This window comes from Perca fluviatilis, chromosome 5, assembly GCF_010015445.1.
Source record: "Perca fluviatilis chromosome 5, GENO_Pfluv_1.0, whole genome shotgun sequence".
NCBI lineage: Eukaryota > Metazoa > Chordata > Actinopteri > Perciformes > Percidae > Perca > Perca fluviatilis.
The window spans coordinates 35,566,243-35,592,613 of record NC_053116.1 but is presented as its reverse complement, the minus strand read 5'-3'; the positions used below and the strand labels follow the sequence as shown (position 1 = coordinate 35,592,613).

At 39.9% G+C, this 26,371-nt stretch overlaps 3 protein-coding genes across 7 annotated transcripts in view; all 3 read right to left on the bottom strand.

Moving 5' to 3' along the window:
* LOC120559161 (tumor necrosis factor receptor superfamily member 14-like) overlaps positions 1 to 26,371 on the bottom strand; it is a 202,390-nt gene that overhangs the window by 73,954 nt on the left and 102,065 nt on the right. The gene's annotated exons all lie outside the window — the stretch shown is intronic.
* LOC120559167 (tumor necrosis factor receptor superfamily member 14-like) lies at positions 2,784 to 16,174 on the bottom strand. 2 transcript variants are annotated; one of them, XM_039800702.1, is made up of 7 exons: positions 16,063 to 16,174; positions 7,313 to 7,422; positions 5,847 to 5,940; positions 5,571 to 5,693; positions 5,275 to 5,430; positions 3,295 to 3,385; positions 2,784 to 3,192 (listed from the first exon to the last, which is right to left on the bottom strand). In XM_039800702.1, the coding sequence occupies exons 2-7, from the start codon at positions 7,367 to 7,369 to the stop codon at positions 2,997 to 2,999; spliced, it is 717 nt and encodes a 238-aa protein (XP_039656636.1). In that variant the 5' UTR covers positions 7,370 to 7,422; positions 16,063 to 16,174; the 3' UTR covers positions 2,784 to 2,996. The 2 variants fall into 2 exon arrangements, with proteins under 2 accessions (XP_039656636.1, XP_039656638.1); XM_039800704.1 differs by lacking the exons at positions 7,313 to 7,422; positions 16,063 to 16,174 and adding an exon at positions 6,398 to 6,418.
* LOC120559159 (tumor necrosis factor receptor superfamily member 14-like) overlaps positions 17,184 to 26,371 on the bottom strand; it is a 57,671-nt gene continuing 48,483 nt past the window's right edge. The window contains exons 5-11 of one of the 4 annotated variants that reach the window (XR_005639220.1): positions 23,625 to 23,780; positions 22,953 to 23,043; positions 22,672 to 22,850; positions 22,527 to 22,558; positions 21,275 to 21,362; positions 20,790 to 21,182; positions 20,351 to 20,462 (exon numbers count right to left, since the gene is read on the bottom strand). Coding sequence is in view for 2 of the 4 variants with exons in the window: in XM_039800686.1 (XP_039656620.1) it covers positions 18,084 to 18,164; positions 18,257 to 18,301; positions 18,408 to 18,439; positions 18,543 to 18,721; positions 22,953 to 23,043; positions 23,625 to 23,780 (584 nt within the window). In the remaining 2 variants the exon portion in view is untranslated. Of the gene's footprint in view, positions 18,165 to 18,256; positions 18,302 to 18,407; positions 18,440 to 18,542; positions 18,722 to 18,823; positions 18,915 to 19,740; positions 19,890 to 20,336; positions 20,463 to 20,789; positions 21,183 to 21,274; positions 21,363 to 22,526; positions 22,559 to 22,671; positions 22,851 to 22,952; positions 23,044 to 23,624; positions 23,781 to 26,371 lie in introns of those variants that run through there. The other 3 variants (XM_039800686.1, XM_039800685.1, XR_005639219.1) reach the window with 3 other exon arrangements.

Genomic DNA, 26,371 nt, shown 5'->3' with positions numbered 1-26,371 from the left:
ATGTTGTCCAACGCAAGCTTCAATCTTGCAAACTTGTGTGGATCCTCGTGTTTGAAGTCAGGGATTGTTGGCTTAGGTCTGCTATATGTCTCCACAGGTGGGTGTCTGACAAGGGGGGAGTCGAGCCTGAGGCCACTCCGCTGGGTGCAGATAGTCATAACATCTGTGAAGATCATCTGGGAAACGTTCATTCCAATGCTGGTACTGATCATCAGGGCCATAATAGGTGTCATAGCCATTAGCAGAACGACAGCGACTCTCAGGATAGCCTCTCCGATCTGAAGGATGATTTCTGCCACCTTCCCAATAGTAGCGGTCATTACAATGGGCTCGCAGACTAGGTTGTCGATATGACTCAGCAGGGTAAATGTGGCTGTTGTCATAGTGACGATAAGTATCATCAGGAAGTGGGCGGAACTTGTCATCACGCCGATGGTTCGTAGCATCATAGGGAGAGCTGTAGCTGTCATCAGGTAAACGATAGGCATCATTAGGCAAAGAACGATTCCTAACATCAGGTGTACTGGATGTAGCGCCACTATGAGGAGGATAGCTGTTAGCGGACGGACGCTGAGCAGCACCAGTTGGAGAGCAGTGTGTGTCTTCTTGGTGTTGCGGCGACGGAGGTGGGTCTACTGTCATCAAGCCTCGAGGCATGGGGGACAATCTGGCTTCTGGTGTTCGCTGAAAGGCGTCTTTGTAGCAAGGGGTTGACTCACCGGAAGCTAATGGAGAATATACTGCATGCTGATGACTGGACAGACCTGCTCCCTTTAGACTGTCACTAAGCTCTGTAATCGGGTCATGTTGGCAATATTGTGGGGAAGAAGACTCATCACTGAATTGCACCTGTGGAGCATGTTCACTCTGACGTGGGTCCTGATGACCACTATGTGCCGTCAGTTTACTAATGGGTGCAGGTGTGTATGATGTCTCATGATCCTCAAGTTGTCTGGGCCGTGAAATGACATGATAGAGCTAGTGCAGGAGAGCTGGAGATAATGTCTGTAAGGCGTTGCAAATCTTTACGTAGTTTGTCATTATCCTCTTTCATGCTACGAATACATCCTAGAACATCAGCAATAATAGCCTGTCTGGCCTGCTCATCCACTGGACTGCGATGCCTGATAGGGTAACTGACCTCATAGTCCTGAAGGTATGATGGCAGGTGGCTGTGTCTGCGTGGGTGGTCCACATCTCTTTCTGAGTCTCTTTCATCTGGCCTGAACATCTTGGACTGACACAGTTGCTGGATCCGGCTCGAAGGACCAAAATTGTATGATAGAAGATGTAAATATGGGTTAATAGGTGTGGCAGCAATCGCTTCAGGGTGTTAGGTCAGGACACTATTCCAATGTTCAGGTGAGAGTGTGGGGAGAAAGGAGATGCAGAGTCCAGGGTTGCAGTTTAGCTGGTTTATATAAACAAATAGGTTTGTGTTTCTGTGCGTGTGTGGTTCTGTAACAACAAAGCACAGCAATACAGACTGTTTAGAAAGGATAGTTACAGACCAATAGCAAAGGCAAACCTAAGCTAAAACATAGCCAGCTACGAATAGCATGCACAGAGCAATGTTAATGGCTAATAATAATACTGGACTGCAATGAGCTATCAATTAAAGATTAGCAAACACAAAAGGCATTCATGTAACCTATATAAATGACAGTCATAAGAATTATTACAAGCATTTAAACTAAATAAACAACCGAAATATTCAGTGCACAGCATAGAAAACAATAGCTATTAGAATGTAGAACAGTTAAACAGACTATTACAAGCTAGCAGCTAGCTCTGAATCCCGTTGTAAGTTAACAGAAACCTAAATACATTCAAGGCTAATAAACACTGACGGTGTGTTACCTAACACAACAATTAAACTTACATTTCCATGGACGCACACACGGAAAAGAAACTATCCGTCAAAAATCGCCGCAGTCTAAACTCAAGTCCAGCTGATGTCTGCTCCTCCGTGCTCTGTCGCGTGATCAGACACAGTGGATACATAATGGGAATGCATGCTCAGGACATGGCCTTTTTTACAAGTGGACTACTGTAATATAAAGCATTGTAGGAAGTATACAGTATACTGCTTAAATACAGTAACTGTACATTGGTGAACATACCTGTTCTCTCTTCGAAACGTTTGAGCTATTGGGGACACGGTTGATCTCCCAATATTCGGCTACACCCTTCGACCAGCCATGATTGACAACATGGTCTACAATAGTGGCCCTTATGTCATCAGATATGCGCCTATGTCCTCTTCTGCCTCTTCCTCTGTTTTGCCTTCCACCACGCATCCTTGCTCGTCTTCTTCCTCCTCTTGGCTGTTGACCCTGTTCATTTCCTGGTCCATCCATTATTGGAAAATTGCAACTCTGTGTTGTGGGCTGTCTCTATATGCTTGCCAACTGATTGTTCATGAAATGCACCTTTGAGCAATTTAGACACCTGGTTGATTATTGGTTGAACTAACACTTTACATTCCTTCATGAGTGAGGGTCAATTTCACCTGCACGATTCATCAATTCACATTTTTGTACAAAAGGTCTAAAAGAAATGTATAAGACTATGCCTGACAGTTTATGACAAATAGTTCAACAATTTTGCATGTAATGGCTTATGCAAGGAACTAATGCCTAGATGTTTTGAGAGGTAAGACTATTCAATAGAGAACCATCTACTATATTTTGATCAACATGACATGAGCAATTGAAAATGTGGAAAAAAGCGGACACTTGTACATTATCAATTGCAATATGTACAAAAGCAATCGCAATTTGTTCAAAGGAATAAGAAATTGCTTTAATGATGTGCACAAGTGACTAGATGATTCAGAATTTGTACAAGTAGTATCAAGAATTGCCCTTTTGATCTAAGAAATGCACCAAAGCGACTGAGAAAAACTGTAAAACATTACCAATGAAAAGCACCTCAATCAACAACATAATGATCTGACAATTATATTATGTATTAAAAACAAATGTTTTAATTGTCTAAATGCCAGTCATACTTGTGTCTCTCTTCTTTTTGAGACGCCAGAAAAACAGAGCTATTGCGAGTACGACCAATAAACATATCACAAGCCCCCCCACAACGGCACCGATCCCAGCTCCTGAACTTTGTTCTTTACATTCAGCATCCGTTGAAGCAGTTCCTGGTTTTATCAGCTGAAGATCCAATGATTGACATCTGGAATGATAGAGGGACATTTTGACAGGACCATGTGTAGGGAACCATGCTGCTGTTGGAAGAGTTCAGGTGTGTCCATGTCTGATCTGAAGCTTCACTTACTGTGTGTGTGGCTGACACGATGTCAATAATGTCCCATTGGAAAATGTTCCATCTCTGCAGGCAGAGCACTCAGTGTCCCTTGATGTTGTTCCTATAAATACAAATTATATAGTTCAGTATACATATTATGAAGGAATCAAAGTGTTATATGATATCTTTTTTTATCTAATCAGACCTGTCTAATTTCTCTTCAGTGGATAACAAAATAAACAGTATTTGATTGTTGAGATTTTTGAAGCAGACAGTTCAAAATACATTCACAGACATTTATGTTTCAAGTCCCAAAATATAATCTTTTACAAGCTTTTATATTTCAGTAAAAACAACTAATTTCCGTGAAGGCCTGCTTCACAGTTGCACAAATACTTTTCTACATGTACGATTGGGCCTGCTTCATTACTGAACATGAAAAAAAGGTCCCACCACACATCTCATGACCTTCATCAGCTGATGGAGTTTGCTAAGTTGTCATGAGGTGGTTCAGATGTTGACAAAGGAATCTAAGTACAGAGTGTCAGTCGTGTGATAGGGGATCAGCAAACGACTGGAGGAAGATCAATATCATACTGTCTGTCTGAATGTACCTGCATTTATTGCAGCCGGGGAATGACTGTAACAGCATTGTAGCAGCACTTTCTTTCGATAGAGTGGCAAAGTCCCTCCCATTCTGGTGGAAAGCAAAATGTGCCTTTGAAATACATCATGAAAGAAATAAATGAGGCAATAAATACATAAATAATTAAATAAATGTAAATATTCATATAAAAATTAATCAGTTAGTTAAACATATTAAAAGGTTTTACTTTTAATTATTTCATGGTACTTTTATTTCACAAGTCCACGTTTATTTATTTCAAGAGACTTTTATTTCATAAATCCACATTTATTTATTTCCGTGGAAATAGCGAGTCGGGTGTGGCTGCAGCCTGGAGACCTCCCGTCTCATGCCCTCCCGGCTGGTGCTGTCCCCGAGCTTCGACTTCTCAAAAAAAGCTTGCGTCTGGTCCGCTATGTTTTCATACTTTGATGTTTTTTAACTAAACAGTACGGCAATCATGCTAATGAATACAATTATATTTTCAGCAGATGTCTTAGTTGGAGCAAGCAAAGCAGTTTTATGTTTTTATGTGCGGGTGGGATTTAATCAGTTTAGGAAATCCCACAAATCTGCCAACTATAGGTTATGTATGGCTATCGTTAATTTAAGAGTTTAAACGGCGTTCAATTCATTTTCATCATGCTCACTAACTTAACCGTGACTTCATTTAGAAAATAATTCACGATTTCATATTCTGAACATCTGAATTTACCGTTGGACACGCCCCAGCATGAGACGGGAGGAGCGTGAGACAGGAGGTCTCCAGGCTGCAGCCATACACTCTTGACTGCAGCGGCTGTGCAAGAAGGAAACGAGATGAATGAGGACAGAAACGTCTACTGAAATAACCGGTGTGTTGCTCCGTCAGGTCAGCGCTAGTTGGTGGCTCAGTTACCCCCAGAATAAGTGACTGTGTGCTGGGTACAGAGCACCGCTGCTGCGGTCTTGGTGCACTCGGTCGTGGTGCACACGGCTCTGTTCTGAATGTGAGCAATAGCCACGCCCCCTGATTTGCATATAAGTACTGGAAATAAATAAAGAGGGAAATAAATAAATGTGGCATTAGGAAATAAAAGTCCACGGAAATAAATAAATGTGGACTTATGAAATAAAAGTACCATGAAATAATTCAAAGTTAAACCTTTTAATATATTTAACGGATTCATTTTATTAATTTAATTATTTATTAATTTATTGACACATTTGTTTATTTCATGATGTATTTTCAAAGGCATATTTTTTTTTATATTATTTTTTTTATTTATTCATGTATTCATGTATTTATGTATGTATTTATTTATTTAATATTGAATAAATCAGCATTCCATAGATTATTAAACTATACCTATACTCCTAAATTCAGCACAATATGAGGAACTAACCATTTTGGCTGATATATTGTCCTGGTTGACAGCTGCTGTGTTTCTGTGCTTCCACACAGCTGTTTCCTGAGGAGAACAGACAGTAGAATCCCTCCAGTGGTTCACAAACTGTATTTGATGTAGTCGTACATGCTGTCTTTATCTTTAAACCAGAACCTGTCAACACATAAAGAGGTTACATATGAAGATACTTAACTTTTATTTTGTCTCATCTACTAGAGAGCTACATGCTCAAAAATCAATCTTCAGTTTCATATGTTTCTAATAATAATTAGGAAACATAAACGGAAGTCTACCTGAATCACAGCGTGCACAGACAAAACATTCTGTAAGCCCTGTAGGACGATTCATGAATGTTCCCTCATCGCAGTTCAAACAGGAAGTACCATACTCTTTACAATGTTTTCTAACTCGACTTCCTGTTGAAAAGAAAACCAACAATTTCATGCAATATAATGTTTCTAATAAAAGGGATACTTTGCCAATGTAAATGCAGCTCTGTGTCATGGCAGTGTGGGGGCAGGTGTTTGGCTTCCCTCCGTGGCGCTAGTGCACATTCAATCAGATCTTACCTACAGAACACGTAGGACAGCATTGATTGCCGTTCTGATACTCTGTTGGATTACATGTGAGGGTATGTCCTCTGAAGACACTCATCATAAGTATCTGTGGAGAGAAGCCTGGTTAGAACATACAACACATACTGCAAATCAAATTCACTGCTAGAAGCTGTTGAAATTAACTCTGAATAGAACTGAATAGAAATCTGTTTAAATTGAACAGTGAAGGCAGTACAGAAAGCAGTGGAGAAAAAGAGAAGAGATGAAGCAAGAGTTGAATGGACTTTGCTTTGTTGGTGCAGGACACAGTCGCCATTGCAGTTAAGTGCTTGAGTTTTCGTTTTCGTTCCCTCCCAGATCACCTGAGAGCTCCACAAACCACGGACTCTTTCAACAAGGGCCTAAAAACCTTTATTTTTTAGCAAACTTTCTCATAAATCTTACTATTTATTTATTATTGTTTATCTTTATTTATTTTTTCTCCTGTAGCACTTTGGGATTGATTTGTCAATGAAAAGTGCTCTACAAATAAAATGTATTAATATTATTATTATTATTATTACCTTCATAGTGTTTCAAACTTTTTGTGTCGCAGCGATAGCGACAGTGAGGTTTCCTGTTTCCAGTAATGTTAACGGGACTCTCAGGACGCAATAAGGACAGACAAGTCTGATCTCTGGTCACATGGTCGTCCACCGCAGGGGGACATTGGGTTGCTTTTCTCCAAAAGTTGAATCAGACTTAAAGCTATAGTGTGTAGTTTCTGCCGGCCCCATGAGGAATTCTAAATAATGACAACAACACTGTTGACGCGTCCACATGATACAATCCTTCTGTGACCACAGACTGCCGGTTCAGTTTATTTTTGAATTTTTTCCTTTACTTGTGTTTGTGTGTGTAAGAGACAGAGAGAGAGAGAGAGAGAGAGATAAAGAAAGAAAGAAAGAAAGAAAGAGAATTATAAAGAACAAATGGTGTAGAAGCCACATATTGTATGTTGTTTATGGTCTCATATATATTATTTATCGATTATTATATTGTGCACTTATATTGTAGCTGGTGGGCGTTTTCATCACGGTTTGAGTGGTAGTGATAATTGACAATTATAAGTGATAGTGACCTGTTGGTTTTTGGGGCTTTGATAGAGAGGGGGTGAGCCTGGGAGCGAACACTTTCTCTTTACCGCCGCACTAACACAATTATTTCTACTCACAAGGTAACTTTACATTTGGTAACTGCAGTGCTAGTTGTATTTTACGTGTGGAAGAAGAGGAATAAATCATTGTACAATCTTGAGAGCGTCAGTGTGTTTAATAATGCATCTCTCAGTGTTTAGTCCCTCGCGGAAGCACTTTGTTGGACTGCTTACAGCCGCAACAAAGGGGTTATAAAGAAAGAAAGAAAGAAAGAAAATGTTGGAGAGGAGCAATATGATGAATGAATTATAATAAAAGCTTGATGTAATAAGATTATTTTACCAGCAATGGTGCAAATGTTTTCTTAACATGATCACAGTTTCTATGGACTGAAGACATCTCTCTCAGATTTGGGAGGAAGAGAGACGTCAAATCCAAAACAGGAACACCATCTGGAAACAAAAAGAAGACAACCATGTAGAGATTACACTACACACAATCCGTTCTCATTCCGAACTCGTAAAATAAGTACGTTTGGGCAGTGTCTTTCAGCGTCTGATGCGACGAAAAAGGCACCCTTCGGCGTATTTGTGTAACGTACTGGGGAGAGCCGCAGTTGGATGAGATTTAGCGAGTGGTATGTAAGGCGAAATGGCTGTGTAAGGAGGTTGGTTGGGGTGGTGGGTAAAACACTGGACTTTCACTCAGGAGACTTGGGTTCGCACCCTGCGTGTGGCGTTTTGTTTCCCTGTCTCCTGCGTGTGTTTCCCAGCTTTTGAGGCGTCCTTTCCCCGTTGTTTTTGTCCTAAACCCAACCTTCGCGTGTGGCGTTTTGTTTCCCCGTCTCCGGCGTGTGTTTCCCGGCTTTTGAGGCGTCCTTTCCCCGTTGTTTTTCTCCTAAACCCAACCTCCGCGAATCGGCCGTCTCCCGGCGTGTGAGGCGTCCTCCCCCGCTTGCTGGAGTCGCTCTATAGTGGCGACCAAGCACGTTTACATGAGACGCTAAAGGAGACTTTTAACGTCAAATAAGAACGAGAAAGGCTCCTGACCGAATGTTCCTTATTTTACGAGTTGGGTGTGAGAATGTGTTACTACACACAGCAGAGACCTGCTCTAAAGCAGCTGGAGCTGTTGGTGGACTTTGGTCACTGTTTGGTTTGTGACCTTTTACAAAAAGAAGTGGCTTGTTGTTGTTGGTTAGTCCAATGCCTCAGATTTCTAGGAGTTGTTTTCAGTTCTACTGAGGAGACATTTCCTCTAAACCTCTCACATGGTTTCTTTTAAAACGTGCAATATGTAATATATTTACTTTTTCAAATCCAAAAATTACCACAATGAAACATGAAACATGCTAAGTTTAAAAATGATGTTTTCTGACAACAATGCTAAAGCCAGTATTTTCTCCTTTGAAATTTATCAAAGTGACGGAATGTGTGTTTGTGTTTTAGCCTGTGTGTTGGTATCAACTGCATATTTTGACAGCCGGGCCCGGGTTGCCAGATATTATACCTGCAAACTCAGAAGGGCTGAAAAAGGTGACACATTATCACCTCCCCCCGAGAAGAAGAAAAAAAGGGAAAACAATATATATATTTATATGTATAATATATATACCGATATATATATATATATATATATATATATATATATATATATATATATATATATATATATATATATTTTATTTATTTATTTTTTATTGAAATTTTAGCAGGTCAAGTCCAATGAATAGCTTGAAATGGTACAAAGGTAAGTGGTGAACTGCCTGAGGTTAAAAAAAAAGTAAGGTTACCCTAAACTGAAAAATAATGTACATTTCAGAATTTTACAAAAAGGCCTTTTTCAGGGAACAAGAAATGGGTTAACAACATAAAGCTGTTCTGCAGCAATGGAGGTTGATCAAGCTTTGAAAGTCGGTGCTACCAATTCCCACAGGTGTTCCAACTTGTCTGGATTACTAACAACCCCTTCTGTTTGTGTAAAAGTATTGTTGGAACACACTGTGGTACCGTACCCTCGTGAGCATTATCTGAACAGTATTGTACTGCAGAAAGTACTGTGTTGCTATAAAAATAGCGTGAAAAAGGCAATTAACAATGGAAGAGAGACAGACCATCATAACATTTAAGAATGGTGGTCTTTCCTACAGAGACATTGCGAAGAAAGTCAAGGTGTCAGTGAGTACAGTATTCTTCACCATCAAAAGGCACTTTGACAGGAAACTCTGACAGGAAGAGGTCTGGCAGACCCAAAGCCACAACAGAATCAGAAGACAAGTTTCTGAGAGTCAACAGCTTGGGTGATAGGCGGCTCACAGGGCAACAGCTTCAAGCACAGCTTAATAGTGGTTGTAATAAGCAAGTCTCAGTTTCAACTGTAAATAGAAGACTTCGAGCTGCAGGTTTGATAGGTCGAGTTGCAGCAAGAAAGCCATTGCTAAGACGTGAGGAAAAAGAGGCTTGCCTGGGCCAAGAAACATCGTCAATAGACTACTGAAGACTGGAAGAAGGTGTTATGGACTGATGAATAAAAATTTGAAATCTTCGGTTCATTACGCAGGATTTTTATACGCCGTTGAGTAGGCGAAAGGATGGTTCCTTAGTGTGTGACATCAACTGTCAAACATGGAGGAGGAAGCGTGATGGTCTGGGGCTGTTTTGCTGGATCCAGGGTCGGTGATTGGTACAGAGTAAAACGCACCCTGAACCAAAATGGCTACCACAGCATTTTGCAGCGCCATGCAGTACCCTCTGGTATGCGCCTAGTTGGCCAGGGGTTCATCCTACAGCCAGATAATGATCCAAAACATAAGTCCAAGCTATGCCAGAACTACCTTAGCAAAAAAGAACAAGATGGTAAGCTTAAAAACATGGAGTGGCCAGCACAGTCACCAGACTTAACCCCCATTGAGCTGGTTTGGGATGAACTGGACAGAAAAGTGAAAGCAAAGCAACCTACAAGTGCCACACATTAATGGGAACTTCTGCAACAGAGTTGGGAAGAACTTTCTGAAGAATATTTGATTTCCATTGTAGAAAGAATGCCACGAGTGTATTCAGCTCTTATATCTGCCAAAGAGGGCTACTTTGATGAGTCAAAAATGTAGAATACATTTTGGTTTATAAATTGATTCCATGATTTCTTTTTTAACTTAAATTGTTCATTTGTTCTATTCTTTCATTTCAGAGTACAATAAGATATTGAACTGTATGAATTTCAATAAAAACCTGGAAAAATTGGGGTATATATATGGGGGTATATATATATATATATATATATATATATATATATATATATATATATATATATATATATATATATATACATATATATATACATACATATACACACACACACACACACATATATCAACTATCATATATATATATATATATACCAGTAAATTCCTGTTAAACGACAAAAACAACCACTGGATGGGAAAAGGGTATTTTACAACAACTTCAAATGCAGCACAAGGCTGGCGAGGCGAATTTCAAGTGAACGCAACATCTGTGTTGTTTGTTGTTGGAATCCTCTCCAGTGAAATACAGACACACTTTTACACCGTTTAGCTGTCAGCATTTTAACCGTGTTTACTCCAGCTGCTAGCTAACGGTAGGCTAACGTTACCTACTGTTGAGTGTAGTGTTACTGTAACTAGCGTCCTGTGCGGCGATGTTTCAGTTTCCTCTAACGTCCGTTTTCGGAGCATCAGAGAGAAACGGAGTCATTTAAGTGGCATCTAAATAAGGCACCGAAATCCGCGTTGCTATTCGGTCTGGTAGATAACGGTCGTTAAGGCACTGGTGCCTTATTAGCACCGGACCCCCCCCCCCCCCCAAAAAAAACTCTTCGGATCTACACGATTCACGTGGATGACATTTTCCTATTCAAAACGGTGATATTCGCCAAAAAGCGACAAGTTTTCAGGTATGAGATATACCTGTAAAAATGCAAACCCAGGGAGCTACCTGTAGTACAGCCATGGAAGCAGCAAACAAACCAACGGCATCAACGGAGATAGATTCTACCCGACCTAAAAAAACCTTGGCATGATTCTAACAGTTGCATGTCCATATTCCCTATTCTAGGAAATTATGAAATTATAAAATAATACTCCTAGATAACACTTCTAGGTCGCAACACATGACCAGAGACGTTACAAAACCGGGGTAAATATTGGAGATTAGAAAGATGGAGACAGCCTCGCCGTAGCCGACAACTGCGAGTTATTTTAAGCCAAGAAAGGGTGGCTGTACATTGGGTAGAGAGGACCTTGAGTTTGCGCTGTTTTTAGTGGTTGTTGCCGTAATTTGAAGCCAAGAAAATGTGTCTGTCAGTCAGGTAGAGAGGACGGAAAGGTTATGATTTTTTAGCGGTTGTTACAGTAATTTTAAACGGCGATAGGATGGTTGTCAGTCGGGTACAGAGCTCCGCGTGAGCATATGGGCTTTTATGACAATGTCAATATATGTCAATATAGCCGGCATCTAACGTTAGCTACTCTGCTGTGAGGTGGAGTAATGTCTGGCTATGTGAGAGGAGCATCTAGCAACATTGTTGGAAGCTGTGTTCTCAACTTGGCAACCTCCATGAACTTTGAGTCTGGGGAGGAAGGGCCGGGGAGACGACTCTCTCCAGTATTTAATACAGTAATCCAGAGAGACTTGTGTGGAGCTGATAGTCTTAATTAGCTTTGTAGCAACTCATTTGGCAATGGCTTGAATGCAGTAGCGTTTTTTTGCCACGGTCGAACCGGGCAGCCGCCTGGAGCGGTATTTTTTCATGTCACATGGGGGGATGGCGGTACAAGAACTTAAAAAAAAAATAATTCTCTGCGCCGCAAAGCGGTTTTCTGTTATCTATCATTTCACTGTGTGGGGAATTAGCAAATCGGCGCCCCCTGCAGCTGCAGGCGCCCTGCTTGCTGAGAGAGGAGCATCTCGCTGCAGCCCGCGAGAAGGCGGGGACATCCACCTTCTTGTGCACAGAAGCCGTGTGAGAAAGGAAAAGGGGAAAGGGGCGCGGGGGACAGATCACCTCTGGGTCTCGCAAATGGAACGGTCAGGACAAGGGGGTGGGGGGGAACAGGGGACCACGAGCCTCCTTGAGCTCATCACTTTTATGCATGCTAAGGATCTATCAGATATCTACCCCAACTTTTGGACTGCTCTAAGGATTGCACTTACTCTGCCAGTCACTGTGGCTCCAGCAGAGAGGAGCTTTAAAAAACATTTTTGGGGTATTTTCTATATGTAGCTGCTTTTGTGCATATCTAAGTCATTTCTGCATTTCCTCAATGTTATATAACATTGTAGAGGACTAACAGGCTAGAGTATAGGCGCTCTATCTCATAAGAGTCCATCATAGAATGTTGATATACTGCAGAAGAGGGAGCAGGGGTATGGCCACGCCAAGACCCGGGCTATTGAAGGGCGGGTCTTGGCGTGGCCATAGTAGGATTCGTAATATCCATAGACAGTATATAACAGTGTTTCTCAACGGGGGCGGTACCGCCCCCCAGGGGGCGTTCAGAAGATGATGGGGGGCGTTGGAAGCAATATTTTGGAAAGGGGGGCGTTGAGGTGCCCTTGGGGGGCGTTTGTTTGAAAGCTAGTTTAAACCAAAGATTCACAATAACAATACATGTTTAAACTTAAACTACTTGCAAAAAACAGTTTTCTGCAACATTAAAAACCTGCCAGTTCACGGAACTGCAACTGGACGAGACGGTGGATCATTGTTCGGCGCAGCTCCGTGCTGCCTTCAAGGAAACGGGAAGTCAGAGCATCATCTTAAATGAGCTCCGTATTTCAGCGTGAAGCTGCGTTCAGAAAAAATAGCAATCGCCACAGGGTGGTGCGACGTCCTGATGTATTCTTTAATCCCCCCAATGTAGCACAAGTAGACTTTATATTTCACAGTAACAGGTTTTCGTCAGATCTTTTATAGAACCCAACGTTTCATACTGTACCTGAAAGCAGCTTAATTTGACGAAGAAAAAGAGAAAAGAGACGAGCGAGAGATTTTTTTATTTTTTTGGCCGAGAGAGATACGACTGTGCTTTGTTGTTTGGCAAACATTTAGCTGTTGCCTAAACTCCCGGGCAATTCTCAGGGGTTGTGTTTGTTGTTTTAAAATAAAACTGTTACTTGTTGTAGCGATAGAGGAAGAGATGTCACTGTTTACTGTAACCGGGACTCCACCTCCTTCAAACGCACGCGCGCGTTGGTGGGTGCGTTCTCCAAACGTTTTTTTCTGCTATTTACTCACAAGACAGGCGATAGCAAACCTAGACTTTCAAACCTAGACTCTTCTAACCTAGACTCTTCTAACCTAGACTTTCAAACCTAGACTCTTCAAACCTAGACTCTTCTAAGCATCAACAAAGGGCTCTCTCTAACTTTCAAAGGTTGTAAACTTATTTCCATTCGGCAGTAGGTGTCGTTCTTCAAGTCGTTTGTCATCACCAAAATGAAAACCGTGTGTGTGTGCGTGTGTGTGTGTGTGTGTGTGTGTGTGTGTGTGTGTGTGTATGTCTGTGTGTGTGTGTGTGTGTGTGTGTGTGTGTGTGTGTGTGTGTGTGTGTGTGTGTGTATGTCTGTGTTGTGTGTGTGTGTGTGTGTGTGTGTGTGTGTGTGCGTGCGTGCGTGTAATCCTGCTTTTACCCCATGATAAGTGCAAGCTTGTTTTCCGTTGGAACAATTTGAATGAAAAATAGATTTGAATGTTAAATTGCTAGCTGTTTCTGATTGGCTACTGTTAGTGTTTGTAATAATAATAATAATAATAATAATAATAATAATAATAATACATTTTATTTAAAGCGCCTTTCATGACACCCAAGGTCACTTCACAACCAAAAAAGGACATTCAAATTATAGTCATATTATAAAGGTGCTGAGGTTCACACCATGCAGCAGGCCTTTTGATAATACCTAATTATAGTTTGAATGTTACATATCTAGTAGTTCTGATTGGCTGCTGTTATTTAATTTGAATGTCAAATGGTTGCATTTAAAAAAAAAAAAACTGTAAATATTTCTATTCACATGGCTTTTTTGATACCTGGGAAACTAATACATGTGTTGTTTGTCATTCAATGATTTGATTTATTGATTATTTTTAATAAAAATAGTAACGACAATAATAGGCCTATATTAGGGCGTAATCATTAATATCCAGGGCAATTAGCCTACATAATATTTGATGGGGGGCGTTAGGGACCTGGATAATGGATAGGGGGGTGCTGGCACAAAAAAGGTTGAGAACCACTGGTATATAAGAAGGTAATATTGCGAGTGGGGGCGCCGTGAGTGCTAAGCGAGCAGGTACAGTAGTGAGTTGTCGTCTATGGAAAAATATGGATAAAGCAAAAAAGCTCTCTGGGGCTAAAAATAGAAAAAGAAAGAGGGAAAAGGAGATGGCATGTCAAGGGATGCAACAGCAGTTAATAAGTGGATGGTGAAAGGCAACAGGTAGGATTTAAAGTGTGACGTCTGTGCTTGGAGACTTGCAAATATTTATGTTAACAGACTAGCATTTGCTTACACTGGGAATGTGGCAGCCAAATGGGGGTTCACGGCTAGCTTAGAACATGCAAAACCCAGGTTGCGGAGCTGAAAACTGACAAGAATCTGGAAAACATAACTAATGCAATAACTCTGGTTTACCATAGAATCATTAATATATTTTTATTGTTTTACCATTAGCTGTCAGACACAGGCTAGGCCTATAGTTACATCTGTTGGGTAACTAATCCAAATCCAAAATGTGAATGTAATTTCAACAGCAGCACAACCTTACTGCATAAAAGTTGTCTTATCTGATGCCATCACTAGGCTAATTTAAGAATTGAATTTAGGCTGCTATATTTAACAGTGAGTTCATTTCATTCAGGTATGAGGATGGTGGATCAGGAAAGACAGGGGAAGGCAACAGGTAGGTCTAACATTAGGTGGAAGTGTAGGGGGAGCCACTTGATACCAACAGAGGGGCGCCAAAATTGTTGCTGCATACCCCTCTGATACTGGGTAGTTGCGCCCCTGGCCATACACTCCTACACTTCAAAGCTTTAAACACTAATTTTCAAATTATCTAGCTTTTAACTGATCATAGTATTATTGTTATTACTGGAAATGTATTATTTCTGTAATATGTTTAAATATTTTGTTTCCATTTATTTTTTAAATAGGCTATATAGGAGATTACCCCCGTGTAACATTACTCTTAAGTATTTTTTTCAGTTGTTCTGGCATTCTTTTAATCTTTGCCATCTTATTTTATTTTATCTGATTTATTATTTCTAGTATAGTTCTTGTTTTTTCTGTATGTGTGTGAGTGAGCAACCCACTCTCACGTCAGTTCGTGATGGCATTACGAAATTAAATCTATTAGAACGTGATACCCTCACGTTATTGAGAAGATTTACGTGTTGGGGTCACGTTTTTTTAAACTAATGTATTTCAATGGGGGTATGTGTGTATGTCTTTGTACCTCGCTGCTTGTAACGGAATCATTTCCTAATTTATGATTCATAAAATCCATCTACAGTATCAATCTATCTACTTGTGCCACAGTTTGAGAACCTGTGGGCTACAGCACAGCTACAATGGTTATCAAAACTAAATGTTTTCTCATTAGATTCTGATCTCAAAACGCTCCAAGAGGCTTAATATGTGTATTATATGTGTAAATAATTTATTCTGGGGATGCCATGTCTCTGGAACCCCTTAATTAATGTAGTTATCTGGCACGTGGCTCATTCCACGTGCCAGATAACTAAATGAATGGGCTCAGCGCTCCCGCGTGAGGACGTCACTCTTATTTGTGTAACCTATACGGACTACATTTCTAAATATTTATTAATTCAAGATTTCTGCAGTTGAAGCGGATTCATTCTGCTGGTTTTAGTTCCAGGTGTATCTTTCCATTTAATATAAAGAGACTAGAGCCGCTCCTAAAGGACTTCTACTTTCACTTTTGGTAGACTGGCCAATAAACCAGAACATATCTAGCAGTAACCATAACAACAAATGGCATCAGAAGTTATGTAACGAGTTAACATCTTTATAGAAAATATCGTGACTCACCTGTGATTCATTAGTGGTTCAGTATGTTCTGTTTTAGTGTTTTTTCGTTGTTCTTCAAATATGTCGACCTTCTCGTTCTCTTCTTGTTCTCTTACCTCAGCCTTTGGCAAACTGCCAAAAACCCTTTCAACCAATCAGCAGCGATGTGTAAGCCGTTTCTTTTTTTCTCTTTCTTTAAATCTTTATTTAGAACACATATAAAGAATATTACAGTGACAAACTATTAAATCTTCCACAGGAACGTCACACCTCCTAAACAGAATATTTTAATTATTTTTTGTAATTTTTATTTTTATTTGCAAATATGACAAACAACAGCTCATATGGTACAGCTTACAGAAGACAAATAGGATGAGAAGGTCAGATAGTGAAATAACATATCAGTCAAAGCAGAAGTTATCCTGGTCACAAGGAATGTGAAAATGAAAAATGCACAAGCTGAGCAGACAAAAAGTACAGTAGTATTAGTTAAATAAAACAAACAAAATATCAGTAAATTAAATAAATATGGCATAAAAATCCGGTTACAATCTCATAATCAGGCTACTAGTTAGAGGTCAGGTGGACCATAAAGTAATCCTAAATCCCCAGTGTCCCAGGCTCTTTGCCCCTTATCCTAGCCAGCATAACCTCATATGATGCTGTCTCCCTCATGGGGAGTTTCCACTCCTGCATTGTCAATTGCACAACCAAGGTCTCTCTGCCAAATTATTCTCAAATTGTCACATATGCTACTAGTTAAAAAAATTGAGTTTTTGTAAAATGTTGACGCCTTATGGTTAAACGGGTTGTCAAGATAGTCAACAATTGGGTTACCCACTTCACCTGACTGAAACTTTTTCATCACACGGTGTCTGATTTGTAAGTATTTCCAAAAGTCTCCTTTCTCTAGAATATTTTCATTTGAACAATATTCATAATATCTACTACAGGAAATAACACGTCAGTAAATAATAACCATAGCTGAAGTATCGAAATAATACATTAAAGAATATCAGAGCAAAAAATTATATATATATATATATATATATATATATATATATATGAGAGAGAGAGAGCGAGACAGAGAGAGGGAGAGAGAGAGAAAGGGAGAGAGAGATAGACAGAAAGAGCGAGGGAGAGAGAGAGAGAGAGAGAGAGAGAGAGAGAGAGAGAGAGAGAGAGAGAGAGAGAGAGAGAGAGAGAGAGAGAGAGAGAGAGAGAGAAATTCAGACATAAGTGTACATAGTTTCCTGGCTTGGGCGCTATTGATGTTTTATACATTTGTTGAGCATAGAAAGTTTGTGTTGTAGTGCATTCCACTCTAGGGGAGTCTTTGCAAACTGACATTTGTGTATTATTATTATTATAATAATTGTCCTTTAAGATATTGGGGACAGTTTTGAAATAAAAACAATCTATATTTACAGTTTTGCCATGTAATTATTTCCATAAGCTTTGGATCATATCACTATTAGTGACAAATATCAACATCAAATTAATAACTAAATATCAAGAGCAGAATGTGGGACTTTTTTCCGAGTCATATTGAGTTCAATTGAGGGGACAGTCTCGGTGCTAACCAACCGATAGTTAAAGCTATTTCTAAAAATCACTGACAGATCACCATCAGGGCCTGACAGCCTCGGTGTCCTGATGAAGCTAGGGGCCAGGTGTTAGCTCTCTGATGATACCTGCCTTCAGACACATGATGTCTGGGTGATCTGTGGCTTGGAATGACAGGGATGGGAACATGTTGGCCTTTAAGGAGTTCCACACAAGGAGAGCTCACTGTACAAGCAGCAAAATGTCCAGGTGAGAGAGATGGAGCAGAAGTTCTGAGTGAAGAGCCTGGAGCCGTTACATACTTAGTCCGGGACTTGCTCCAAGCTGTTATTCCAGACTGACTAGTCTCTGTCCAGTAACATCTCTGGAAGATAGTGATGCAGGCTGCAGACCAGCAGGTGTTCACTTTGGAGCACAGTGGCCAAAATTCACCTTGGACTGATTCATTTCTGTACAACTTACAATGTGTCAGCATCCTACTGGATTTCATTGAACCTGGAACTTTCCTCTGACGTGTCCGATGAACTGTCTCTGTGTTTAATTATCACAGCCACACCCTGAGGAGAGAAATAAATTGAGTTTAAGCAGAAACATATTATACATTTGTAAAGACATGAACAATTAAATGAAGAATTCACTACTGTCTTACCTGCAGCTGTTCTTCTTCATGTGGATGTTTATTCATTTTGAAGTACTGATAAAAGAGTGATATCATTTAATTACTACTACTACTAAAATCATTTCCACATTCTTCTGTACATACAGTAACATGGACTGAGTAATAACAGTAAAGAACATACCTGTTGGGAATTGTCTGAATTCCTTTTTCTTTCTGTAATAAAACATTACCAATGAAAACACCTCAATCAACAACATAATGATTATATTATGTATTAAAAACATAAATGTTTTAATTGTCTAACTGCCAATCATACCTGTGTCTTTCATCTTTTTGAGACGCCACAAAAACAGAGCTATTGGGAGTCCGACCATTAAATATATCACAAGCCCCCCCACAAAGATGCCGATCACAGCTCCTGAACTTTGTTCTCCACATTCAGCATCCGTTGAAGCAGTTCCTGGTTTTATCAGCTGAAGATCCAATGATTGACATCTGGAATGATAGAGGGACATTTTGACAGGACCATGTGTAGGGAACCATGCTGCTGTTGGAAGAGTTCAGGTGTGTCCATGTCTGATCTGAAGCTTCACTTACTGTGTGTGTGGCTGACACGATGTCAATAAAGTCCCATCAGAAAATGTTCCATCTCTGCAGTCAGAGCACTCAGTGTCCCTTAATGCTGTTCCTGTACAAATGATCCAGTTCAGTTTACATATTGTGAAGAGAACAACGTGTTCTATGACATCTTTACATTTCATCACATCTGTCTGATTTCCTTTCAGTGGATTTAAAAAACTATTTGATTGTTGACAGTTTTGAAGCAGACAGTTAAAAATAAATTATTCTATACAATACATTTCTTTGTTTCAAGTCCCAAAATATAATCTTTTACAAGCTTTTTTCAGGAAAAATGATTCATTCCAGTCTCTTCTCTTCTCAGACTCTTCTGTTATGGTTGTTTGTTTCTGTTTCCTGTTTTATTTTGGTAGTCTAGTTTTCTGTCTTGTCTTGTCTGTTTTACTTCCTGTCCTGTGTTTTCCCACCTTTTTTGATTGTTCTGCCCAGCCCAATGTGTTTCACCTGTTTCCCTCTCCTTGTGTCAGCTGTCTCTCGTTACCTCTACCCTGTGTATTTAGTCTCTGTCTTTCCCTTGACTGTTGTCAGGTCATTGTATTCACTGTGTATGGGTTTCCGTGTTGGAGTTTGTTTGTCGTCTACCCCTTTTTGGTCTCTGTGTTCCTGTAATCTGTTTCTTCCTGTTTTTGGATTCTTCCTGTTCCTGCTTCTGTATCAGGACACCTTTTGTTTGGGTATAAGCTGTGATTTATCATTAAATCCTCTGACAAACCTACACTACCTGCCAGTCTCTGCATTTGGGTCCAACTCATTCTCTGTAGCCATGACATCTTCTTAAGTTCATTAAGGTTATTTCCCCTGAACTTTGGTGTTCTCATTTCAAATTAAAGCTATACCTATAATCTCAAAGTCAACACAATAAACTAACCTTTTCAGCTGATATATTGTCCTGGTTGACAGCTGCTGTGTTTCTGTGCTTTCACACAGTCGTCCTCTATAGGGTACAGACAGTAGAATCCCTCCAGTGGTTCACAAACTGTATCTGAGGTAGTCGTACATGGCGTCTTTATCTTTAAACCAGAACCTGTAAACACAAAGATGTTAAATATATGTATTTTGTCTCTTCTACTATAGAGCTACATGCTAAAATCGTCCCATTTATAAAAACGGAGGATAAAAGTCTAAGCTGATACCAACAGCTAATACCTTAACTGCAAAAAGACTTTTGATCATGTCGACTGCTATTTACTTATGTGAAAAGAGGATTTTATGACACAAAATAGTCTTCACTGGTCTCACAGTATTTCATAACACATGAGGTCTTTGTTTCTGGGTGCAGTCTGTAATTCTGCAGTGCAGTAAACTCTTCTAAATGACTTTCTGCATCTTCACAATGACACTGTTAAACCAGTCTTTAGTTTTCTCAGTTCTTACACAGCATTAACAGTGGGACCAGCAGTGATAAGCCTACTAAATCTAGGCTCAGTCATACATTTTAACTAATAATTAGAAAGTATTAACAGAAGTCTACCTGAATCACAGCTTGCACAGTAAAAACATTCTGAAAGCCCTGTAGGATGATTCATGAATGTTCCCTCATCGCAATCCAGACAGGAAGTACTTCGGAACTCTGTGCAATGTTTTCTAACTCGACTTCCTGTTGAAAAGAAAACCAATTTAATTTCATGCAATGTTTCTATTAAATAAAAATGTATTATCTTGAGGTTAATGTAGCTAGACAAAGTGACATGCACAATGTCTACTAGTGTCATTCTTATTACCTAGTATTTTTAAAGAAATTATTAAAAGATATCTATAAATTCCTGCTTTTTCTTTTACTGTCACGATACATTTCACTTGTGACCATGGGAGTAAGACTGACTCCAATGGTCTGCTCCTAGTGGTTAATTCGGCTAAGTATAAGAAGAAACTGTGCCAGGTTTCAGTAAGGATCCGAAAATCCAAATTTTCCCTAAAAATATACATTTTTGAGAAGCAATGTCTTGTTGGTAAGGGAGCGAGCGTTGAGCAGAGCCGTCCTGACAGAAGCTTGGTCAGGAGGGGCTTCAGTAGAGGCAAGAGGCCGCGGGGGCAGGGGGGCCAGGTGTTAGCTCTCTGATGATACCTGCCTTCAGACACATGATGTCTGGGTGATCTGTGGCTTGGAATGACAGCGATGGGAACATGTTGGTCTTTAAGGTGTTCCACACAAGGAGAGCTCACTGTACAAGCAGCAAAATGTCCAGGTGAGAGAGATGGAGCAGAAGTTCTGAGTGAAGAGCCTGGAGCCGTTACATACTTAGTCCGGGACTTGCATGGAACTTTCCTCTGACGTGTCCAATGAACTGTCTCTGTGTTCATTGATCACAGCCACACCCTGAAGAGAGAAATAAATTGAGTTTAAACAGAAACATATTATACATTTGTAAAGACATGAACATTTAAATGAAGAATTCACTACTGTCTTACCAGCTGTTCTTCTTCTTCAGGTGGATGTTTATTCTATTTTCACAGTGGCGGCTGCTGGTCTTTCAAAGAGGGGAAGCTCATTTTCGGCCTACATCATAAAAATTGTCCATTTATAATAATAATAATATATATTGTATAATAAAAGTAATAATAATAATAATATATAATAATTTATAACATCCGTGAGAAGGTTTCATCAAGATGCATGGCCAGCAGTACCGTTTCTTTGTCACAGCACTTCCAGTCAGCCAGCTAACTTTGTCATACCAGGAGAGCTGGTACTATTACTTTGCCCTATCTTTTGCACTAAATTAATATTAAATGTTTATCTGTCCTGCTGTTTAATTCTACGTTTTCCAAACTCAGGTCGACAATATTAGCATTGTCTGCCATCGTGTGCAGTTTTCTAGCTGGTTAGTTCACCCCTACAACACTAGCCTAACCTACTGTATGAATGAATGAACTAACAAAACAATATTAAACTCGAAGGAGAAAATGTGAAAATTAGGTTAAACTGAAACAAGGAATGTGGTTTATAATTGTATGAAATGTATGATGTAAATTGGCTAGCAATGTTGCCAAGCAAATACCAAGAAATAGGTCGCAGCAGTTCATCTTTCGACTACACTTGCAAAATCCGTGATGGGACTGAGCTCGAATAGCTTTGGCGACTTTTTATAGTACAAAATCGCTGTCAATCAAAAGGAGATGCAGTCTTTCGACAGACCCTCCAATCATCACGCAGAAGCCCGGAGTCTAGGCCAGCGCACTGCTCCATTCACCCCCAGAGACGCTGAGCGTCCGTGGGCGGGACATAATCGCAGCATTTATCCAATGACTGTCTAGTTTCGAAGCACTGAAAAAAAACGATCAAAGCAGTCCCATTGAAGTCCATGGACGCCAGGCTTCAACAGGGGAATGCACTGAGACGCTACGGGAATGTATGAGAAGGAAATCGAGTCAGTGGACCTGCTATATGTAGCTGATTCTGAACTAACTCGTCTTGGAGATGAACGTGTTCTAAGGCATTTTTGGTCGATAAAATGTTAACACAATAGTACATATTTGACCATTAATGTTTTGACATTTTAGGGGAAGCTGAGCTTCCCTTGCAGTCTTAAAGAAATCACCTCTGTTTTTGAAGTACTGACAAAATAGTGATATAATTTAATTACTACTTCTACTAAAATCATTTCTACGTTGTACTGTACATACAGTAACATGTACTGAGTAATAACAGTAAAGAACATACCTGTTGGGGATTGTCTGCATTCCTTTTTCTTTCTGTAATAAAACATGTACCAATGAAAAGCACCTCAATCAACAACATCATGATCTGACTATTATATTATGTATTAAAAACATAAATGTTTTAATTGTCTAAATGCCAATCATACCTGTGTCTTTCTTATTTTTGAGATGCAGCACGAACAACAGAGCTATTGCAAGTCCGACTAAACAGGTCACAAGCCCCACCACAACAGCGCGGATCCTGGGTCTTGAACCTTGTTCTTCACATTCAGCATCCGTTGAAGCAGTTCCTGGTTTTATCAGATGAAGATCCAATGATTGACATCTGGAATGATAGAGGGACATTTTGACAGGACCATGTGTAGGGAACCATGCTGCTGTTGGAAGAGTTCAGGTGTGTCCATGTCTGATCTGAAGCTTCACTTACTGTGTGTGTGGCTGACACGATGTCAATAATGTCCCATCAGAAAATGTTCCATCGCTGCAGTCAGAGCACTCAGTGTCCTTTAATGCTGTTCCTGCAAATACAAATTAAATAAAAAAAACAGTATTTGATTGTTGAGATTTTTGAAGCATACAGTTTAAAATACATTCACAGACATTTCTTTGTTTCAAGTCCCAAAATATAATCTTTCACAAGCTTTTATATCTCAGTAAAAACAACTAATTCCCGTGAAGGCCTGCTCACAGTTGCACAAATACTATTGTGCGATTGGGCCTGCTCCATTACTGAACATGAAAAAAAAGTCCCACCACACATCTCATGACCTTCATCAGCTGATGGAGTTTGATAAGTTGTCATGAGGCGGTTCAGATGATGACAAAGGAATCTAAGTACAGAGTGTCAGTCATGTGATAGGTCATCAGCAAACAAATGGAGGAATGCACACGGGCTGTGTGCATTTCTGAGTGTTTTTTTATGCTTTACTCATATTTATACACCACCTCGACCTGCTTAATAATTAAAAAAGACATGGTATCTCACTTGTTTTACAATATGCGACCTTTAAGTTCATAAGGTCATTTTCACCGAACTTTGGTGTTCTCATTTAAATCTTAAACTATACCTATACTCCTAAATTCAGCACGATGAACTAACCTTTTTGGCTGATATATTGTCCTGGTTGACAGCTGCTGTGTTTCTGTGCTTCCCCACAGCTGTTTTCTGAAGAGTCCGTACAGTAGAATCCCTCCAGTGGTTCACAAACTGTATCTGATGTAGTTGTACATGCTGTCTTTATCGATAAACCTAAACCTGTCAACACATAAATAGGTTACATATGAAAATACTTTACTTGTATATTAAGATACTTAACTTTTATTTTGTCTAATCTCCTAGAGAGCTACATGCTCAAAAATCAATCTTTAGTTTCATATGTTTCTACTAGGTGTGGTACAGTTCATAAAACCCACGGTTCGGTTCATATCACGGTTTTAGGGTCGCGGTTTTCGGTTCTGTACGGTTCTTGTTGTTATTTTTTCTTTTAATCTTTAACACTCCAGAATTATACTTCAGCATATGATATATAGCTTAATTATCCATAAAGTAGGATACAGTATTAAAAAATAGTTATATCATGTAATCATGCACAAACTGAATTTGACTTGACTTTAAGCACATTATTGGGACCATCTCTGAGGAAAGCTCGGGGAGATTTTGATACAGCAAGAGGGAAGACATTGATGATTTCAACAAGCTTTTCATTTATTTGGCAAAAAAAGGAGAATGTGTATTGCCATCTACAGGAACCTACGTGCCTTTTTATTAATAACTTGCATTTATCAAACTGCCAACTTCAGTGTAGCTCTTACAAAAATGGTATCCTTTAAAAGAAAAAGAGAGGAACTCTTAATGCTCCGTCTTTTGAATAAGTCAGAACATAAGTCAGACATTAAAAATAAATATTTGTATAGTTCTTTAAAAATAGGAGAAAACTTGTTTTGGGGAGAATAACATTTCTCTTGGCTGAGATTTCCTAGTAACCTTACCAAAATGGCTCAGGATGCTGAAAATGTTGGTATAATTTGAAAATGGCCGGTGGATTTAAGACAAAAAATAATAATTTATTGAATGAATCAAATTTCAACGTCTGTCAGTGGCTTGTTGATCTTTTCATTGTTAGTTAATTTGATATCCTGGCCTGGGACTCACATTCATACGGTTTGATAAAGTACTTATTGGACTTTAACTTATCATTGCACTTAAAATAATGAGCGTAGCTGTCCTCAAATCATCGTGTACGTCTCATCTCCGGTTTTTCCTGCATCCACCGTGTGTGTTTGTGTGTGTGCGCGCTTCAGTTGCGGGGGGAACTGAGCAGCCCTGCCGCTGCAGAGAGACGACAGGATTGAAACAGCAGCAGCTTCAGCGGCTTTAGAGTGAAAAGTCGTTACAGCGTACATTGATGTGAAAATGGATACAGGTTGGCAGGATGGTCTGAAATGTTTTGCGCGGTCTTTCGCTATACGTTTGGTTGGTAACTTGTCCACACCTCTTCTTTCGCGCGAGGGAAAACACACTGTCAGGGCTGGACTGGGACAAAAAATCAGCCCTGGCATTTTTGGCCTAGGCGGCCCACACCCACCGTGATTGGTGCAGACAGTCCTCTTAAAATATGCGTTCATGCTATGATATGAGTTGCCTAGTGTTCAGCATTCATGTGATAGTTTTGGATCCTTCAAGAGGGATCTCAAGACTTAACTGTTGATCTTACACTTAAATAATGAAATAATTCTTAGAGTAATGATTTGTATATTTATGGTATTTTTTATTATTGATTTTTGATATTGTATTGCCATTATTGTTATTATTACTATTTTCCTTAATACTGGCTTAGTAACTTTAAATTTAATTTTAACTATTGTAAGATTCATATTTTGTTGCTTTGGACATAAGTGTCTGCTAAATACTAGAACCATAACCATAACCCTTCCAAAAAGCTAGAATAAAGCTGAGAGTAGTATATGCCCTGGAAAAGAGCACCAATACAAGAGAAGCTAATTAAGCCATTTAAGGAACACTGATGCTTGTATCAACACTGATTTTATAGATCACACAGACTTTTCAGCTACCCAACAGGCTAACCGCTAGCATTTTCAATGTAAGCTTAAGCAGTTAGGTTACCTGACAGCCACTAACTTTAATGTTACAGCCAAACTGTTTGTTGTCGTTATGACGTGACACATGCGCGTGCGCGCACACTCTCTCTCTCTCTCTCTCTCACACACTCTCTCTCACACTCTCTCTCTCTCTCTCTCACACACTCTCTCTCTCTCTCTCTCACACACTCTCTCACACTCTCTCTCTCTCTCTCTCTCTCTCTCACACACTCTCTCTCTCTCTCTCACACACTCTCTCTCTCTCTCTCTCACACACTCTCTCACACTCTCTCTCTCTCACACACACTCTCTCACACACTCACACACACTACTCACACACTCTCACACACACAACACTCACACACACACTCTCACACACACACACACACACACACACACACACACACACACACACACACACACACACACACACACAAACACAAACACACACACAAACACACACACACACACACACACACAGCCTCCCTCCCTCCCTGAGAGTCCCTGTTAATTTGCCTACTCATTACCACATCGTCATCTACTCTCTTGTTTTCCTCCCTCTCTCCCGTGGCCCTGTCATGGTCTCTCTCCTCTCCTCCTCCTCCTCTTCTTCCCTGTCATGATGCTGTTTCTGTTTCTGCTTCTATAGCCAGCCACCTCTCCTCCTCCTCGGCTTCAGGTAATGCTGATGTTGAAGCAGCAACTACAGCCCCAAACATGTCCGAAATTTTTGAGGAATCCGCCTGT

Excerpts from the sequence above, each read along its gene's own strand:
- LOC120559167 (XM_039800702.1), bottom strand. The coding sequence starts at position 7,369 with ATGTCTTCAGTCCATAGAAACTGTGATCATGTTAAGAAAACATTTGCA. Across the intron at positions 5,431-5,570 it reads CTGTGCACGCTGTGATTCAG|GTTCTGGTTTAAAGATAAAG; the intron begins GTAGACTTCCGT and ends ATGTGTTGACAG. Across the intron at positions 3,193-3,294 it reads TCGTGTCAGCCACACACACA|ATGTCAATCATTGGATCTTC; the intron begins GTAAGTGAAGCT and ends CTATCATTCCAG.